The 21,440-nt window shown below is 36.0% G+C and overlaps 1 protein-coding gene across 1 annotated transcript in view; it reads left to right on the forward strand.

Moving 5' to 3' along the window:
• Positions 1 to 21,440, forward strand: part of LOC121975355 (transformation/transcription domain-associated protein-like) — a 39,305-nt gene that overhangs the window by 2,997 nt on the left and 14,868 nt on the right. Inside the window, exons 5-17 of the mRNA XM_042526956.1 lie at positions 717 to 825; positions 12,377 to 12,472; positions 12,600 to 12,662; positions 12,758 to 12,817; positions 13,938 to 14,006; positions 14,466 to 14,547; positions 16,754 to 16,806; positions 16,885 to 16,983; positions 17,047 to 18,279; positions 19,263 to 20,261; positions 20,341 to 20,676; positions 20,818 to 21,076; positions 21,155 to 21,377. Coding sequence (XP_042382890.1) covers positions 717 to 825; positions 12,377 to 12,472; positions 12,600 to 12,662; positions 12,758 to 12,817; positions 13,938 to 14,006; positions 14,466 to 14,547; positions 16,754 to 16,806; positions 16,885 to 16,983; positions 17,047 to 18,279; positions 19,263 to 20,261; positions 20,341 to 20,676; positions 20,818 to 21,076; positions 21,155 to 21,377 — 3,681 coding nt within the window. The remainder of the gene's footprint in view (positions 1 to 716; positions 826 to 12,376; positions 12,473 to 12,599; positions 12,663 to 12,757; positions 12,818 to 13,937; positions 14,007 to 14,465; positions 14,548 to 16,753; positions 16,807 to 16,884; positions 16,984 to 17,046; positions 18,280 to 19,262; positions 20,262 to 20,340; positions 20,677 to 20,817; positions 21,077 to 21,154; positions 21,378 to 21,440) is intronic.

Genomic DNA, 21,440 nt, shown 5'->3' on the forward strand with positions numbered 1-21,440 from the left:
CCCAATAATGAACTTTACCTAGAAGCAACCTGCCTTGTAGATAACTTTCTTTAAGGTAGCAACTCGTGCTTCACTACATCCACCTCTGTTGCCTTAGCCTTGTTACATCTTCCTTGTATGTGCTACTTCTCTAGTGCACAAGATTGATTTCTCAAAGTTTCAGTGTCCAACACCATTTCTCTTAAACATAATAATTAGCTGCAAAATGATGGGAACCTAACTTTGATACCATTTGTCACTGGCCTAATTTAATTTTAGCAGCATTCGCTAGTACGACACTTTGATAACTTATTTCCGCAAAGTTGCTAAGTAAGCCTAACTCGCTAGTGACCTACACAAGAGAAGCTAAGAGGGATCAATAGGGCTTGAGTGATTAGTAATTAAAGAGTACTTTTAATTCTTGAGGATGATTTACAAGTGAAGGGCGGTAGTTATAGGCATCTTCCTCCTAAATAGAGTTAGGATCAATTTGATCTTATGGTATACATTACACATTTAGAAATATCCTATAAATATTTAGATATTTTTATGATGCAAAATATTTGTCAATATTTTCATGGTAAGAAAATCTTAGAGATGCTATTTTCATGGTATTTTCATTGTCATCGTCGTTGCTGGTGCTTTTATCGTGAACTCTGTTTATGAGATTTGCAATGTTCTTCATTATACTCTTAGGAAATGATTCTGACTATTTACTTTGACTTTGTAATTGCTAGAGTTTTAATTGGGACTGGACGGGTTTGTATTGAGACATTGAGACCATTAGCTTATAGCCTTCTTGCAGAAATGGTACACTATGTTCGGGGGGAGCTTTCTCTTGCTCAGGTTTGTTAGTCTGTTCAACTTGTATTACCTTTGCATACTCGCTAATGTTTTATTTATCACAATATTTCTCATGCGAGGAGAGATACCCAATTGGCGAGGGGAATAAATCCACAACCCTTTACTAATTGATAATGAGTAGTTTTATCATGATGAGAAGCAATTGTGCCATGGCATCCAAACCAATTCTGCTAGTTTTGTTTGTCGTCCCTAGTAGTATTTGGCCAAAACCACGATGGGAGCTCTAGTTATAATTCATAAATTATTCATTGAAATTTAGTGACTAGCTTTCTATATAAAAGGAAAATGGCCTAGATAAAAGCTATCCAAGATGCTATTTACTGGCATTTCCTGGAGTGGAAATCACAGGATGCAGGGAAGCCATTGGGAAGTTATTACCTCAGTTACATTCCTTTTTGCTTCTGCCCCAATCAGGTCTGAAATGTTAATCATGTGTGTTTGACAGGCTTTGCCTCAATTTTATATCGCCAAACACTTTTTTGGGTGTTTTAAAGCATTCAATTTCAGAAAATAAAAATTTTCCTTTCTCTTTCCTGCTAAGGAATTACAGATTAGGAAAATACTTCCCTATGCAATTTTCCAATCTCTTTTCCCTGTCTCATTTCTTTCCCTAACTTTTGCTCTTGCTCGTATGAATCTGATCCTAGAAAAAATGTTCTGAAGAAATTCAATGAGATATACTGATAATCCCATTATAAAGCCAGCAAGTTGGCAATGTAATGGATATTCCTTTTTTTTTAATAAAGTCAGGAGCTAGATTGTTGTTATTTTATGTGGTGTATCTCATCTCATCATATAAAAAATTACTAATCCTTCATATGTAAACAATATAAGGAAGCATTTAATAAAAAGATTACCTTTTTTGATATTTCCATTTCTTCAAGATGTTCATCCTATATTCCTGTACAGTTAGTTTAGTACAATGACATACTTCTGTATAGAGAACTATACCAGCTTCAGATCTTTTTTTTTCCCCCAAATTTGTTTCAAATTTAAACTTTAATTTTCTTTAAGGATATTTCTCGAAAGTTGGTGTACGTATTGATTCATTAGCACTGATTTAGTGCTCTCTTATTCTGATTTCCTGAGAGCCACTAGCAGCATAGTCGAGCAAACGGTTTACCTACTCCTAACTGTTTACCTAATTCCGTTGTACATTCTTTTAGTAAGAATGAAATCTAATCTGCACAAGTTGGATTGAAACCTGCAATCAGTCAGTTAATAGCAGACCACTCTGTCACCGAGCTACTGAGAAAAACAGAAGATTCGACTTGATAGAGTGTCTCACATTCTGAACCCATGAAGATTATAAATCTCAATCTTCCTTGTATCATTTCAGTGAATAGTTTTGTAGATTTTTGTCTCGTCTTCTTGCTGTGTCTCATATGACATATATGACTATCCCAATAACTATATCAGAATTCAATTATCTAGTAAATGATGTTTTTTTACATGAGCTTTTACAACCATTTGTTCACAAAATATTTCTGGCACTTGCTACCCCCATATGATAGTTCATAATCCTCTTACAAAGAAAATCATCTGAATTTTTTCGTATAGGGAAGTTCCATCACTAAATTTTCATTTGAACAGACAAATTTGCAGCCTTTGAAATCAAATTGATATTGATTAACTTGGCTTACTGCTGATCTCTTTCTTACCATGCAAACTTATTTTTGAGCAATTTTGATTTAACTAGGTCTATCGATTATTCAAAAGAATAACTGATTCTGTCAATTTAGTAAAGCAACATAAAATCCTCATTGACACTGATTTATGCTGATCTGACTAAAACTGAGAAAGCCAATGCTTGTAAATTCCTGGAAAGTATTGTCAAATTGCTAAATATTTATTCATCAATTTCAAAATGGACATTTCTTGATCTGGATGTCTAATGGGATTGGGATTGATGAACAGTCTGAATTTGCCAATAATTTGGAAAACTCTCTGAAATCACGTAGAATTCCATTGTGAGATTGATAATCATGTGAAATTCATTTGAAGGCAACCAAAAAACTGCTGATAATTAAAGCAATTTGAGTGGACCAGTCAACTAGTAATATATGCCCAGAATTACAGTTGTACTATGGCATTTTGGGGAACGCAATAGGGTTTGAAGCCAAGGTGAAGGCTAATAAGTAGCTGACAGAGGAGAGGGGATGCCTGGAGATTATACTGATATGTAAGACAACACTCAAGCTACACTAAAATGCTCAAGAAGTGAAGTTATTAACTATTAACTTGAGCGATACCATGGATTGAAATATTGAGCCATGGCGCCCAGAACATGTGGTATTTATTGTTCCAACGCGGGATTGGGAATGGTACATACCGGCACCACGACCGCGAAGCTGTCGCGAGGTCATGACAACCTTGTGAGGTCGTAGCGAGGTTGCAGAGGGTGTTGCAACCTCAAGGAGGCCTTCCGCTACGAGGGTGCCGCGACCCTACAGCTTCCCTCCATTGAGGCGAAGGGTGCTGCGTCGGGCGGCGGCCCTCTGCGAGGGGCACAGGGACACTGTGCCTTCGCAGAGGCCCTCTGCAGGGGCACGAAGTGCTGCGACCTTTGCGGGTGGTGGCGGGGATGCTCACACGATGCCCACAAAAGAAAAAAATAAATAAATTAGAACTTAAGTTAATAATTTCAATCAACTCCTAGTTATGAATATGATAATCTAAATAGGCTTCATTAAAGCCCCCATGGGTATGGTGTAGTGGTTAAGGCGTAATGAGGATTCTCAAAGTGTCGTGGTTCAATCCTTTGTTGGGACATGTTTGATGCTGAATTTAGTGGAAAACTTGGGCTAGGCGGCCGTGTACCTAAGTACACATGGGTGGAAAAGGCCCATGAGTTTGTCTTCACAAGTTGAGAACTGATTCAGCGTTAGATGGTCTTATAGGGATGTCGAAGGCTGCGAGGGTTGGCTGCTGACGACCTGATGATGCACTTCTGTGATTTAGACTGGGAATTTGCGGGAAACATATGTGGGGTTAGGCGGTTTGTTTCTAGGATTAGTTGGATCGTAAGAACTGGACATATGGGTTATCCAAAAAAAAACTTCATCAAAGCCTAATAAAATTATCTCATTAATTTAATATATATTTTATTTATTTATTTTAATTTCAAAAGTATATAATAATTTTTTATTTAGTATATAGTGATGCAATGATTTTTTAAAATATTTTTTTATTTTTATTTTTTAATATTTAAATTAAATTATTTATTTTTACTAATATATTTATATTTTAAAAATACTAAAACCATATTGACATGTGTCATAAATCAAAACTCCGATACGATTCGAGATTTTAAACCGGAGCAATACTTATTGTTAAGAAAACTAATATTGATATTATTTTAAGGATGGAAAAGATATCTAAGGATGACAATGGGGCAGGGTGAGGGCGGGTTTGTCATCCCATCCTGCCCCCGAATTATATCCCTGCCCCCATCCCCAACCTCGCCCCCAAACCTGATTTTTTCGAATCGGGGAATCCCCGGCCCCGACCATTAAATCCTTATCCTCGCCCCCGTCCCTGTCCTCATCCCCAATTTTTTTGATCGGGGAATCCCACCCCAATTTTTTTTGATCGAGGAAACCCCAACTTGTGAACATTGTTTAGGGAGAAAAAGAATGACAATTTTTTCTAATCCTTGATTTGAGGGAGAAAAAGAAGCCCCGAAACCAAAGCTAACCTCACGAACAAATAAAACATTACATTCAAGAATGACAATTACTTCTGCCATGATAAAAAATGATATGTTATGTTTCAAAAAGCTTATGCCATGATAAAAATGTTAATAACTCAAAGTGTGTTCTACCAACATAAACAACAAGAAAGGCAATTGCTTTTGAAAATGAAATAAACCAACAAGGAACAAAAACAAAGAGGGGAACCAACAAGGGGAATTATAGATGACTAAAAATATCTGGAGAATACATATTAAAATCATAAGGACCAAATCAGCAAGGAAATTATAGATGCTGATCAGCTGACTTCTGGAATGTCACAATTATCTCCACGTATCCACATGGAGAAAAAACTTGCTGCAACACCTCCACTGTGATGGGATAAAGCATTTGATGAATTGTAACTAAGCGAATTCGATTGGGTGGTGAATCCTGAATGTTCAACAACAATTCATTAAGACAATGGAACAATGAAAGAATGAAGTAAACAGAAAAAGTTGTGTATTCCTAGACAGATATTATGGTAAGCATATTTGACAGTGTAATAGACAAGTTGGAAAACAAGATAGTATACATAAGAACAAACATTTATTAATGACTTATTGGTGAGATAACTGTGCTTAAATTTAAGATTTAAAATTTCGATCCATGTCGAGATTTCGGTCCTAGACCGGAACGATACAGTTTCGGTATCGTATCGTGTCGTGCCGATATAGTTTCGGTATTTTTTAAATATAAAATATATTAATTAAAAACTAAAATATTTAACATAAATATTTAAAAAATAAACAAAATAAAAAATAATCTTTTAAAAAAGGAAAAGATATGAAAATAGATAAATAAATAAAAAATTTATTATAATTTTTAAATTAAAATAAATGAAATATAAAATTAATTAGATAATTTTATTAGAGTTTAATAAAGTTTCTTTAGATTATCTCGATCATAGCTAGGAGTTGATTAAAATAATTAACCTAAGTTTAATTAAAAAAAATCTAAAATCCGACACCACTCGCGAGCCCACACGACTTCGGCACAGTTGCGGGGTTGCGCGACCAGCCATGACCGCGGGGATTGCGTGACTCCTTTGACACAAACACGTTGGCCATGCGACCTCTTTGCAGTGACCGCAGGGTCGCACGATGCCTCCGCGGCGACAACAGAAAGGTTATGCGACCCCTCTATTGTTGCAGGGTCGAGCTACCCCTTCGTTGTGGCCACAGGGTCGTGCAACACGTCGCACCTGTTGTGGGTCTGGTGCCGGGGTTGTGCCGGTGCCGGTCGCCGAGCGGAACGAGACGTTTCGCCGTTTCGACCGTTTCGGCACGACACTTTAAACCATGCTTAAATTTAAAGAAATTAAATATTATCCCATAAAATTAAAATATGTTTGATTGATAATGTAGAATTTAGAGTGAATTTGAACACAAAATGTGAATAATATAAGTGGAAAGTGTGAGACAAAAATCATACACTATTTTTATAGTGCAATTCTGCAACTTGATTGAAAAAACAACCAACTTATTCTAACCATAAGAAACTTGAAGAATGTCACATTTGCAAAACCTTTAACCATAAGTGTAGTAGCATAAACAAGACTAAAGTTTTTAGCATCCTTAACATTCATATGACACAAACTAGTAATTAATCAACTCAACCTAACTCTACCTCTTGTCTTGCACCAATCTTTTTCACTATATTCTAAAACCCATAGGCCTATATATTTTTCTCATGTCACAAAGTTAGCTCATCATTTTTTCCCCAATTCTTCCAATCAAAGAGGCACAAAAATGCAAGTAAGTTATTTCAAGAAAATGACAAATTTGAATTCTAATTAGAAACCAATTGAGATTTGAATTATAATTAGAAACCAAATGACATCAGAGTTACTTCTAACATTCTATGGAATTATTGTCGGTGATTGTGCGTGAGTAAGACTCCGACTCCTACAAAATAATAAGACATATAGAAAAAAAGATTAATTAAATTTAAAACACTTTAATACAATAATAAAAATAGCTTACCTATAATCATTGTCAAACTTTTGATCATTTGAAATTGTAGAATCTAATAAGACAAAATAAATAACAAATATTATAATGAAAAACAATATAGAAAGTATTAGAAATAATTTCATTTGAAAGCTAATTTAATACCTTGAATTTCACTCCATAACCAATCTTGAGCACACATCAAAGCCTTGACAGTTTTATAATAAAGTTTACTATGGTGAGCACTTAAAACCCTCCCACTAGTACTGAATGTTGATTTGGAAGCAATGGTCGTCACGGGAATGGCCAGCACATCCTTAGCAATATCATGCAAAATGGGATATTTGATCCCATTTGTCTTCCACCAACATAAGATATCAAACTCACTTGTTCTTGGCAAAAGGGACTCTTCTAAATAATAATCCAAGTCCGACTTCTCATGTTCAGTACTAGTATTAGAATCCATGAACATCTCAAATTTATAAGCGTAACTACCATGCGGTCCATGCTTAGGAAATGGAGGCCTTTAAGAAGAAGAAGATTGTGAATTTTTCACTCCTGTGATTGTTTGGATTTCTTCTCATACTCTTCAATCACATCACACAACTTTTTCTTTAGTTTTTCAATCTCATATGAAGACATCACCGTAAACAAGAGGATAATAGAATTGAACGGTCTTCATCTTATACCTCGGATCTAAAATACTCCTAATTGTCAATAAACAATTCATCGCTTCTCAATACTTTTCAAACATTACTTTCATGTTTGTTGCCATTGTTTTCCCCACATTTTCATCCGAGAGAAGTTAATCACCAATTGCCAACTTAATATCACAAATAGTTGAGAATAAAAGATTTATAGTGGGATACTTCGTATCGGAAAACAACTCTGTGGCATCAAAAAACATCTCCAATTTAGAAGAAATCTCTCACTTTTGACCAATCTTCTTGTGTGGGAACTCTTTTATATAAAGTCTCACGTTGTTTCAAACGAGCAAACACAACTTCATATTCCAATGCAATGTTAAGCATTAAATATGTAGAATTCTGTCGTGTTTTGCAATCAAGTTCCAGTTTCTTTGTGTTTGGAACCTTCAATTGTCGAGTTGTTTCAATAAATTTTTCATCTCTTTTTGGAGTTGATGTCCAAAATGCGACACTATAATGAATTGTTTCAATGCTATCATTGATTAATTCTAGTCCATCCCTCACAATCAAATTCAAAATATGGGCACAGCTAAGGTTTGCAAAATCGCGATCCGGATGGTAGGATCGTACGATCCTACGATCTGGAAACCTAAAATCGATCCAGGATCGTGCAGAATCGAGTTTTGCAGTAGGATCGTAGCAGGATCGGTAGGATCAGAATAGAATCGGTAGGATCATAACAGGATCGGAGTAGAATCGGAGCAGGATCGGTGGAAGCTTTGAGAGGTCATAACTTTTGACTCGGATTGAACTGCGGGGCCTCTAATATATCAAATCAAAGCTTGTTCAGAGATCTTTAATAAATTTCAAAGTTTATCCTTAACCACCTTATTTCAAAACCAAAAAAATATCATTTAAATCTTTTTCAGATGCCCAGGAGATTTAATCTTTTTTTTCTTTTCTTTTTCTTGTTAGGGTTTTACATTATTTAAACATATGTTTAATTATTTTTGAGTTAGTTTTTATCAATAATATTCTATCATTTCTTTTCCCCAAAATGATGAGTTTTTGGATGCCTATTGTCTAGTATTGTGTGACATCAATCAATAAGATTATTTCCGGCATTTATATTTGAATCAAAGGATTCAATATCTTTTGATATGTACGTTAGGTGTTTTGTTGACCTTTAAATTGGATCATCTTATAAACTAAGGAAATATTTTTGACGTTGAATGTGTTATTATTATTGTTTTAATAGAAATTTTATATTATTTTATTTTATGATATGAAAATATAAATGTTATTACTATGTGAGAATGGTAGTTAAATTACTAGTTAATTTAAATTTGTACATGTAGTAATTTACTCTGAGGTGTTGAGTGTAAATGATTGTATATATATGCAAAATTAGTTATCTATTTATATGTAAATAAGTTTTTTTAGCTATTTTTTCTAATTATTAATCATGTATGATAAGATTTTAAGGGTTTTTGGTAGGATCGTACGATTCTACGATCCGATCCCGACCGATCCGATCCTGACCTTAAATCGATTCTACGTAGGATCACGATTCTACAAATTATGGGCACAACACCGCATGTGAAATAATTTTCTTTCCAAGATAAGTGAACTTGGAGGAAGCTTGTACAGAATAAGCTCAATCATAGCATCATTAGTTGTGCAATTATCAACAATTAAAGTAGATAACTTATGATCCAAGTTCCAATCTAAGAGGCAATCAACAAGTGCATTTGTGAGGACCTCAGTATGTGGACATGACACATATATAAACCTAGCAAAAAAAAAAGAAATATAATAAATTTTAATGATAATAGTAATACTATTAATGGTAAATACAAGTATAAAGTTAAAGAGAAAAAAATTTACCTGACGAGATGACTTTGTAATTTCCATGAAACATCGATGAAGTGTGAAGTGATGACCATGAATCCTCTTTTCTCTGATTACTTGACGTCCACATATCAGTTGTCAACGCAATTCGACTAGCCTTAGAGTCTAATAATTTCATTGTTTTATTTCTTTCATACTAGAATATCTTCATGATGCCAGTCTTGATTGTGTTTTGGGAAACAACTTTAAATATTGGTTGCAAGGCATGAGAGTACATTCTAAAGCCCAGATGATCAACCATAGATAACGGATACTCATGCAATATAGTCATATTTGCAAGCTCTGCCCTCGCTTGATCTTGGTTGAAATGGTATGCCCCAAGTTGCATTGTTCCATCATTGGATTTTGTTGGCTGTAATAGGGATTGTTTTATAGTCTTCTATTTTTTGTGCAAGCATGTTTTTATGTGGTCAAGTAAATGCTTGGTACCATTCTTAGTATCACCACGTAAGGTCTTCTTACAATCATTGCAGACCACTTTCCATTTTCCTCCAATTAGCTTTTTCTCAAAATGATCCCATGAATAGATCTAAATTTGCTTTTCTTTCCACCATCTGTATCCACAATTTCAACATCCAAAATCTTATTTAGAGTTGCTTCGTTTTCCTGGATTGGAACACCCTCATTTTGCGAATGCGATGCTGTCGATGCAAGAACTTGACTTCCCACAGTTGGAGTAGTTTGCCTAACACCCTCAACCTCTTTATCATTAATTTCCATCTGAAATGATATATCATAATATCAAAAAAATCATATTCTACTCATCCAAATAATCCCTACATTAACAAGAACTTGTAAAGCAAAAAGTTGAATTATTTTAAGGTAAGCGTGTGTTAATGGACTGAACTCAGATAGAAATAAAAGTATTAATTTAAAAACTATAGCAAGGCAGAAGAACAGACAAATAATGACAGAAGACCTGTCTGAAGCAAATTCGTTCCTACGACATCCACTACTAGAATGAGATTGCATCATCAATAGCTACCCCCGATCGACCGAGCTTAAAGAGAAGGGAGGGGAGGTTCACGAGTCCCCATCAGACAAGTTCTCCACTAGAAGAGAGTTGCCCTCCCATACTAAAGGAAAGACCAATCTAGGGGCTAGGTCATCCATTCCACTTCAACTAGGACCTCCACCAAAGCAATCAAGTGAAGCCTTGAATGAGAATACTTCAGTAGTCCACCAGAGCTAGCCAGCCAGCCAGCCATCCAACCAGGCTCAAGCAATCAAAGAGCAAGCTCCACCATCTCCCCAGCAGAGGAAGCGAAGTAGAATTCATGAATCCAGGAAGAGAAAGAGAAGAGAGAAATTGACACAAACAAAAACTTGAAATATGGCTCATCTCATTGATCGAAGCAACCTTTGAAATGTTAAACTGCAGTGGAAATTGAGTGGGGATGTGATGAGCGACGATGGATACGACATGCAAGAGCCGATGGGAGATGCAGATCCAGTGATCGATGACATACGAGGATGTGTAGGCTAATGCCGATGATGGGAGACTAGAGAGGCGCAGGGCAAAGATCGAACTTGGAAGGGAGCGACGACGGGAGACTAGAGAGGCGTCGAAGGGAGTGGCGTCGGCGGAGATCGACGTGAGCGAAGAGTAGAACGACAGAGGGATTTTTATCCAACTTTTATTATTATTATTATTATTAAAATCGGGACGGATTCGAGGATGGGGATAACATCCCCATACTCGCCCTGGTTTAACTTCGGGGATTTTAAAAATCCTCGAACCTGAACCCATACCCGAAACAACTCCCCGAACCCTCCCCCGTTTCGGGTTTTTCCTACGGGAGGGCCCCGTAGGGAAAATTGCCATCCCTACTGACATCAACCCAAATAATGCTCTATATTATTAGTTTATTGGACCAGTGGTCAGTGGGTCCATGTTGGAATACATGACGACCTGGACATCTATCTGGTTGAGCTTACCTAGGTAATATATATTAGAGAAGATATTTTAAATTATTTATATTAATTCAGGGTAAATCTACAAACCTTGAACTTGAAATCACATTCTTAATTTTAATCTGGCAATTGCCACTTTATTCTGTTAAATTCTAAAAAAAGTAAAGATGCAATATATTGCACAGGTGTGTAGGATAGATAAAAGTAGCATTATACAAGACAAGAAAATTCAAGTAAATTTGATCATTCAAAACATTGGCAATTGGTATTTAGTCAGAAAATCAAGATCATAATCTCAAAATACTTTGACTACGCCTAGTCTTGAGCAAACCTGTTTAAGATTTTTAGTTCTGCAATCTTCATTCACTTTGGAAGATATTGCTATATGCAACAGAATAAGTACATGCATAATCTTCCTGAGAAAATGATGTTAGTTAATTTTTTTTTTTTTTCATTTTGATCTTTTCTTTCCTTGTTTGATAGTTGATCATAATCTCAAAATACTTTGACTACGCCTAGTCTTGAGCAAACCTGTTTAAGATTTTTAGTTCTGCAATCTTCATTCACTTTGGAAGATATTGCTATATGCAACAGAATAAGTACATGCATAATCTTCCTGAGAAAATGATGTTAGTTAATTTTTTTTTTTTTTTTTTTCATTTTGATCTTTTCTTTCCTTGTTTGATAGTTGATCCAATTTCCAGATGGTACATGTTATTTAAACTTTGGATGAGTTCACTCTTAGCCGGTCTCAAGTCCGGATAAAGGAGGAGGGTTGTATAATTGCCAGCTAGCGTTAAACTAAGACAAATGTTCAAATGGATCCATTAAACAACAACAACAATGCCAACCCCACCTAGTGGGATAAGGTTTGGTTGTTGTAGTAGTAGTATATGTTATTTAAACTTTGCCACACAATTCTGTTTTTGCCTCCACAATTAATATACATTCACATAACACATGGGTGTTAAGCATGATTTATAATGTATATGTTAGAACAAATTTGTTAATATAAAAATTTTTAGCACAAAACCACACACATGTACTAGATCATTTTTTTAGTTACCATATTCATTGTTGTTCTCATTAGATGCTTGGGTAGAGTTAAAATATTTGGTTTTGTGCAAGGAATACTTGGCATATGTCTTGTTAACCAATAGATTTTCGTTTTGGAATGTTAATTTATGTGATTTTTTTGTTATGAGTGTTAGGCCAATTTGATTTGACATGAAATCCACTAAGAACTTTGTTGCTACATATTTACAGTAAGGGATTATTGAGCATCAGTTTTATCTCTTCAAGTTGTTTGACTAGCCAAGTATATTGTTATTTTCTTTTGCATTTGCAATCAATACTGCTTGATATTTCTTTCATGCAGTTGTCGCGGATTATCTATCTGTTCTCAAGAAATATGCATGACTCATCTTTAACCCTGGTCATTCACACAACCTGTGCCCGCCTGATGCTTAATCTGGTTTGAAACTTTGTTTCCCTGAAGAAAGTTGAATCAACTTAAATTCTTACATACTATTTTTGAATAATCTGAAAATAATTTTTCTAATACATATATTTTATCACTGACTGACTATTTTGGGCCTTAGGTGGAGCCAATATATGACAAGGGAGTCGACCTTCAGAGCATGGATGAAGCACGAGTTTTATTGGTACAAATTGTTATGTTTTTGATCTAGGTTATTTTGTCCATAAAAAAAATATTTTTCACACGTTTTTTTGGGTTCTTATTGTTTTTCATGTTTAGGGTCGCATTCTGGACACTTTTGTTGGAAAATTTGGATCCTTCAAACGCATTGTACCTCAGGTACTTTGACTCTCTGTTGATTCAAACCTACCTCTACTGTGTTACATATGGTTATATCAATATATGTAACTTTGTATAATAGTTAAGCTGTAGTTTTCTATATTTCCTTTTATGTTTGCTTCTGTTACCTATTGATAAAATCTATCGTAGTTTGTTGTTATAGGTGATAAGTAATAGTTTGGTACAGTCGTGGAATCTCTTCCTGGTGCTTGCAAATGGAAGGATTATTTAGTTCCAAATAAGCACTGATTTAGTAATTACTGAACCACAATATATAAAATGTGCATATACTTTTTGTCCTTGTTTATGCATGTATCAGCAAGTTGTCAAGACTAGGTCCTCGTGAAATTTGTTGCGTCTTGTAATGTATTGCATCTGTTTTATTACTTGTTGTTTCATACGTACAGCAACTTTCAATCAAGACTGCAATGATGCAAGATTATATGCTTGATTCACAAGTAAAATAATAACTGAACAAGGGCAGAGTTAGGAAATTGCAATCCTTTTGATAATTTTGATTCTCTATATTGTTGCACTTGTGAGATTTTCTTCTTACCACTGCGGTTGTGCTCATACTGGAGTTCTATCGGGGCAAGGTGTATATGTGGCACAAACATGGCCACGGTTCTGCAGTAATGCAGCTGAGTGTTTATAGTGGAGGTTTGCTATACTTGTGTTGGAATTTCAAATTTCTTGTCCCCTAATAAATTGGTGCAGTACTGTATTGGAAAGTGTGTGTGGGTAAGGGGTGTGAAGGAAACTCTACGTAACTTTGAAGGAGATTAAAATAATATGGGATCACTGAATCCTAATGATGTACAAAACCTAGGTAATCTCCAATAAGTCAGGACAGAGGAGCTAATTTTTTTTTTTTGTTTTCATAGTTTGTTCCACTTCTGCAGCCCGGTTAGGTTCTCTCTCCGATGATTCATTTGTTCTGGCATAGTTAAATCTTCTGGTTATATTTCACATACACATTGGAGCATTTTTTTGTCTGTGTTAATTGTTATTACATGTGCATGTTCTTAGTTTTGCAATTTACTTTCTCATCAGGTGTGTCTAGATTGTGTTTGTCTTGTTTAGCATCTATCTTCTTACTACATTTTGCACACTGCTGCAGCTCTTGGAAGATGGAGAGGAAGGAAGAGAATATTCTTCCTTGAGGTCAAAACTTGAAGTTCCCATTCAGGTACTGAAATACATTTGTTCCTCTAAAACTTCCTGGTGCTCGTCTGAGAACTTCCTTGATGTTTAACTAATACTCAGCGTCTGTTGGGTCTTTGCTCCATTTTCTTCCTTCGACGTTTTTTTTCTGTAGTTGTGTTATCTTGGTGTTGTTGACTTCATTTTGTTTCATTCACTTCCATCATATACCAAGGAACATTTTTCTGAAAGTTAGCCCAAAAAGCTCTGAAGTAAAAAATACCAAAATTACCAATAACACTTATCTATATATTTCTGGCTGCTCCAAAAACAACAGTTTCTACTTTTTGTTTCTGCTTTGTCATATTACATTGCATACCTATCTTTTCATTCTTGATTCATGCTTTGTTGTAGTTTAGAATTGTTCAGTACATTCGTAGAAGTTTAATCGGTATTCTTGTGCTTTATTAATCTGTTTTTTTTTTTTTTTTCACTCTTCCTGTAGGCTGTTCTTAACTTTCAGACTCCATTGGAATATGCCAAAGAAGTCGGTGATTACAAAAATTTAATTAAAACATTGGTGATTGGTACTGACTCTACTACTAGACCCTTGAATTTAATATTATTTATCTAATGCACTGCAGTTATTTTGTCCTTTTTCCCATCTGAAGAAACTTATGGATCATAATTTTGCAATTACGATTTGTCTAAAGACCAGTTTGTTTGTGGTCTTTCTTTTCTTGGGTCTTGTTGTGAGAGTCCTGTGTTTGATGATCATATCCTTCACTTGGGCCCTGTATGCAAATCTAAATAGATGAACAAAGATGATCTCCTAATATATGTAATTGGCACAATCAACTCAATTAAGATCAAGAAGATACTGTAAAACAATTTTGATGGATTCCACAATGACAAACAAAATTACAATGAAGAGAATTTCAGGCTATTGTGTTGTCTTTGTGTGCTATCTTGTTTCTTGTGAAATATTTTTCCTATGATCTCTGGTGCAATGTAAAGTTAGGCTTGAAGAAAATTTTAATATTAAGTCTGTGAAAGGACCTACAATGGAAGTTATAGACATTTTGGAGGAAAATGACCTCCCAAAATGAGTGAAAGTTATCTGCCCCCATCCATTTGCAAGCCTTCTGCCTTGATCGGTGAGTGCCCCTTTGATCAGCGACAAACCCCTCCTCTGCCTACTGTCCTCATCTGCATACTCTCCACAATCCTCCCTTGTCAGTTTGTCAGAGAAGAGGGAGAATATTTTCCTCTCCATTCAAACACAAAATCTCCTCTATAAACCATGGAAAGTACATTATACAGAATATACCTATGTGAAACAACTAGGCTGTTAAAGACAAATCTTACATGTTTTCTGAATTAATGTTACATGACACAGCGACTTCGACTGATGTAATTATGAAAAATGTTAGCACTATTGTCAGCCTATTAATTAATTGTTAGTTTTAAGCTTTGAATATTGTTGTGAATTTCTTGGATTCCAAAGTTATGGCAAATTAAAATTTGTGATCGTGATAATATTCCAATTGAATGTTGAACAGTTGAAGGACATAAAGCCATTTAGGATGTTTTAGACATGTTTAGATGATACCTTTAGATGCATAGTTGAGTTTGGGGGCACATAGTTTGACCCTCATATGTAAATTTTGTACAATACACAGTCCAGTATTTCAGTGATTATGAATCATTGTTTCCTAAAAATATTGCTGACAAGTTGTTGGATAGATGTAAGGGGTTATTATAAATGCTAACATTTGCTTTTATTGTAAGAGTTAGCTAAGTGTTGAATTGGTCAAGTCTATGAGTATTGTTTGTAATGCCCAAAAGAGACCTATGCATGGTTTAAAATCTTGACCCGTGCTGAGGTTTCCTTCTCGGACTGGAACGATACGGTTTTGGTATATCGTATTATGTTGATATGATTTTGGTATTTTTTAAATATAAAATATATTAACTAAAAATAAAAATTTAATCTATATATATATATATATATATATATAATTAATGGGATAGTTTTATTAGGCTTTAATTAAACTAAGTTATACACTTTGTTGCTGTTCCGTGCAGGGTCGCGCGTGTCGCGGCGACTGCGGGCCTCTTTAACGTGTATGCGGGCCTGCGCTAAGCGTCCGTAGTCTCCGTGGTCCCACATGACATATCCGTAGGGCCTCAAAGCGTGTTGGCATCCGAGGCATGTTAGTTTCGGTCGTGGGTGGAATGAAATATTTCGTTCGTACTTGACGAAACGACACGATATTTTAAACTGACCTATGTAAATCACTTTTTGGCAATTATGTCTGTGTTGTGGACTATGCATTCGGATGGTATTTACCATTCTGGCATGGAATCAGCGTCATGATCGCGAGGCCGTTGCGAGGTTGCTGATGGTGCCCTGATCTTGCAGCGGCCCTTCGTGAGGTCACAAAGGGTGTCGTGAGGTCATGGCGGCCCATCACAGGTGCTCTGGGACCAAAACTCTAACACTGGTCGAAATTTTAAATACAAGACCTTGATTAGGAAAGTATAAAAGAACATTTGGCTGTATATACTGTATAGTTCTAGTAGTGATCTTTCACTAAAATCAGATCTGAATATATCTGAAAAGGATCCATGGACCATATCCTTATCAGCTGTGATCTATTATCTGTCATTAGGCATCTTTTTTTAAGCCTTTCAATCATGATGCGCTAGTGAGGTTTATTTCCTTTCTCAAACTTTGGATGTCAGTACTCCATTGTGTTTTATAATATTGATTTGCTGATAATTACACAGGAATGAAGACTATAATTTGGAGCATTACAAATGCTCATATGCCACGCTCACAGGTTTAGATATTTTTATTTTAACTGTGGAACCCAATAGGATATTTGTAATGATTTTCTGATCTCAATTTCTTCACATAGGTGTCATCATCATCACATGGTGCTCAACAGCAAATGCAGGCCTCCCCATCAACTAATGTTCCACTTCCTCAAACATTTAAAGGGATGCGAGAAGATGAGGTATTTCAGGTTGTCTTTTCTTTTTGGCTTCATGTCTTTTATCCTGATTTTCTGTTGAAATAGGTTAGGAAGGCAACTGGGGTTCTGAAGAGTGGAGTTCACTGCTTGGCACTGTATAAGGAAAAGGATGAGGAAAGGGAAATGCTTCAGCATTTTTCACAGATTCTAGTTATAATTGAACCTAGAGACCTCATGGACATATTTTCTCTTTGTATGCCTGAACTTTTTGAATGCATGATAAACAACACTCAGTTGCTTCACATATTTTCTACACTCTTGCAAAATCCTAAAGTACTCCGCCCCTTTATGGATGTCTTGATTCATTTCCTTGTTAATAGCAAACTTGATGCTCTAAAGCAACCAGATACTCCTGCAGCTAAGCTTGTTTTGCAACTCTTCCGATTTTTGTTTATGGCCGCTGCAAAGGCTCCTGCAGATAGTGAACGAATACTTCAGCCTCATATACCTGTCATAATGGAAGTTTGCATGAAGAATGCTACTGAAAGTGACAAACCTCTTGGCTACATGCATCTTCTTCGTTATATTTTTCGGTCAATGAATGGTGCAAAATTTGATACCCTTCTACGAGATCTTATTCCTTGTTTGCAACCTTGCTTAAATATGTTGCTATTGATGCTTGAAGGACCTACTGCTGAGGATATGAGGGATCTTATCTTAGAACTCTGTTTAACATTACCTGCACGTTTAAGTTCTTTGCTTCCACACATTCCTCGTCTTACAAAACCTCTTGTTCTTGCTCTTAAAGGAAGTGACGATCTTGTAAGCTTAGGGCTCCGGACTCTTGAATTTTGGATTGACAGTTTGAATCCTGATTTCTTGGAGCCTAGCATGGCAAATGTTCTGTCAGAGGTTATACTTGCTTTATGGTCTCACTTAAGACCCCTACCTTATCCATGGGGGACGAAAGCATTACAACTTCTTGGTAAGTTAGGTGGTAGAAATAGGCGTTTTCTTAGGGAACCCCTTGCTCTTGAATGCAAAGAGAATCCTGAACATGGTCTCCGCCTGATTCTTACATTTGAGCCTTCTACACCATTTTTAGTACCTTTGGATCGGTGCATACATCTTGCTGTTGCTGCTGTTACACAAAACAATGGTGGCATGGAAGCTTTTTACAGGAAACAGGCTTTGAAATTTCTTCAAGCATGCTTAGCATCACTTCTGAACTTCCGAGGAAATGTGCCAGGTGAGGGAGTTTCTGCTGGTCTCCTTGGAACACAGTTGGTATCTTCAGTGGATCCTTCTAGGCGTCGTACTGAGAGTTCAGAGATCAAGGTTAGCTTGATGTTTCCTGCATTCCCTAGTAATTCTTTATTTTTTTTTCTTATTTTAATCTACTTCTCGATGCTTTAACATAAGGAAAATTAATCTGATGCTTTTCTTTGAATAAACTTTTCATTTATATTACTTGTTCATGTTATGAAGTTAATTGATCAAAGCATGAAACCTATAAAAGTTTGATTTGTGATTGATACTTTCAAAACTAAAGGTTTTAAGTCAGGTAGAATTAAACTCAATCTATATGATGCAGTTTTCAGTAAATAGAAAAGAATTGCTGGAATATTATTTAACTTAAAATGAATGGACATGAAATTGTTGCGAGAGTTGCTTAGATATTATAAAGATGTTATTGATAACATATAAATGGACATTGAATTGGAAGAATCTTTTAAAGTCTTGTATGATTATCGTGCACCCTTAAGTCTAAGAGGAAATCTTATAATTCAACCATACGATCCATCCTACTTTCTGAATTAGACTTTTGGGCAGTTAGGAAGTAATAGCTTACAAAGATGTTTAATATGAATCTGTGGAGTTAGAAGGAAAAATACTTTCTTCTTGAAGAAATTAGGAGCAGCTCTAATATACAATAAATTGTGATTGTATGAACATGTTTAAGATCCATTAAAGTTGAAGGTGTGAATGAGAGAAGAGAGACAAAGAACCCAATTAACATGGTAAAAAGTTAAAGACGATTTAAGATATCTTAATTTTAAGATAATTTTGCATGGATCTTAATGGAGGGATAATTCATGATAGAGTCTCATGAATTTATATTATTTAAGTACACAATCACTAAGCTTAGCTTAACTATGATGAAATTTGAGGATTTTCTGATAGTTTTTTTAATGAGGTTTTGGTTCTCTGAAGGATTTTGCTAAAGTTAGAAGTAAATTAAAAGTGTAGACTATACTCCTTCCTTTTCATGTGATTAACTATATACTGTTTCTTCCCAACTAAGGATTCTTCATCTTCAGGTTGATCTTGGTGTGAAGACAAAGACTCAGCTTATGGCTGAGAAATCTATTTTTAAGACATTACTTATGACAATCATTGCTGCTAGTGCGGATCCTGATCTTAATGATGAGAAAAATGAATTCCTTGGTAATATTTGTCATCATTTTGCATTGCTTTTCCATGTGGAGAGTTCTTCGTCCAATTTGTCTGTGGCATCAGGGCAGCATGTTGGTTCCATGATATCATCAAGCAATAGCATGAGTTCAAGATCAAGAGTTAGTAATTCCAATCTAAAGGAGCTGGATCCTCTAATCTTTTTGGATTCGCTGGTGGAAGTTCTTTCTAGTGAAAACAGGCTCCATGCCAAGGCTGCTCTAAATGCCTTAAGTGTGTTCGCTGAAACACTTCTTTTTCTTGCATGTGCCCAGCATAATGCTGTACCAAATTCAAGAGGTGGTCCTGGTACTCCAATGATGGTCTCAAGTCCATCCTTGAATCCTGTGTATTCACCACCTCCGAGTGTTCGAGTACCTGTATTTGAGCAGCTTTTGCCTCGCCTTTTGCATTGTTGTTATGGAAGCACATGGCAAGCTCAAATTGGAGGTGTCATGGGACTTGGGTCTTTAGTTGGCAAAGTTTCTGTCGAGACTTTATGCATTTTCCAAGTGAAAATTGTGAGGGGCCTTATATATGTTCTCAAAAGCTTACCTGTTCATGCTAATAAAGAGCAGGAAGAGACTAGCCAGGTCCTCAATCAAGTTCTACGTGCAGTAAATAATGTTGATGAGGCAAATAATGACAACCGTCGACAGAGTTTCCAGGGAGTGGTTGAATTTCTTGCTTTGGAGCTTTTCAATCCAAATGCATCCATTGTTGTTAGAAAGGCTGTGCAATCATGCTTGGCTCTTTTAGCTAGCAGGACTGGCAGTGAGGTTTCTGAGTTGCTTGAGCCTCTATATCTACCTCTTCTCCAGCCTCTCATAATGAGGCCACTTCGTACCAAAAATGTTGAGCAACAGGTTGAGTATTAGTGTAAGATTGCTAACTGCAATATTTTCTTTTTTGATTATTGTATTGATCTCTTACCTCCTCTGGTAGGTTGGAACTGTTTCTGCTTTGAACTTTTGCCTTGCATTGAGACCTCCTCTTCTCAAATTATCCCCCGAGTTAGTTAACTTTTTGCAAGAAGCATTACAAATTGCTGAGGCTGATGAGACTGTGTGGGTCACAAAATTAATGAATCCTAAGGTGGTCACCACATTAAACAAGCTTCGTACAGCATGCATTGAACTTCTTTGCACTGCAATGGCTTGGGCAGATCTCAAAACACCTAATCATACAGAGTTGCGTGCTAAAATCATTTCTATGTTTTTCAAGTCTCTGACTTGTCGAACACCGGAGATTGTCTCCGTCGCAAAGGAAGGGCTTCGTCAGGTACTTCAATTCTAATTGCTTTATCCATATTTTGGTTAAGTGGTTTGGAATTGATTCTTCTAAAGATAAGGAAATCAAGAAACGTATGTCTATTTCCGTTGTATGGGGTCACAATGTTGCCTCTGCAAACTTTGGTTTTAGGTTGTTCAACAGCAAAGATTGCCGAAGGAACTTCTTCAGGGCAGCCTGAGACCTATACTGGTTAACTTGGCACATACAAAAAGCCTTACTATGCCTTTATTACAAGGACTTGCTCGCCTTCTTGAACTTTTGTCGAATTGGTTCAATGTCCAGTTGGGTGTGAAGTTGTTGGATCACTTAAGGAAATGGCTTGAACCAGAAAAGCTTCCTCAAACTCAAAAATCCTGGAAAGCTGGAGATGAGCCGAAGGTTGCAGCAGGTACACTACGAACTGTAGTTTTTGGGATTTCTCATGCTCTGATCCTGGATTGACTAACTACAGAACTTCATTTTGCAGCCATGATTGAGCTCTTCCATCTACTTCCTCAGGCTGCTGGGAAATTTTTAGACGAACTTGTAACTATAATTATTGATTTGGAAGGGGCACTTCCTCCAGGGCAATTTTATAGTGAAATTAATAGTCCATATCGGCTTCCCCTCACTAAGTATTTAAACCGTTATGCAACAGAAGCTGTGGATTATTTCCTTGACAAATTAAGCAATCCAAAATATTTCAGAAGGTTAGCAAATGCTGGTAATTTAATAAATTAAGATGTTCCTTTGCTTGACTTTATTAGATGATG

This window comes from Zingiber officinale, chromosome 4B (genome assembly GCF_018446385.1).
Source record: "Zingiber officinale cultivar Zhangliang chromosome 4B, Zo_v1.1, whole genome shotgun sequence".
Lineage (NCBI taxonomy): Eukaryota > Viridiplantae > Streptophyta > Magnoliopsida > Zingiberales > Zingiberaceae > Zingiber > Zingiber officinale.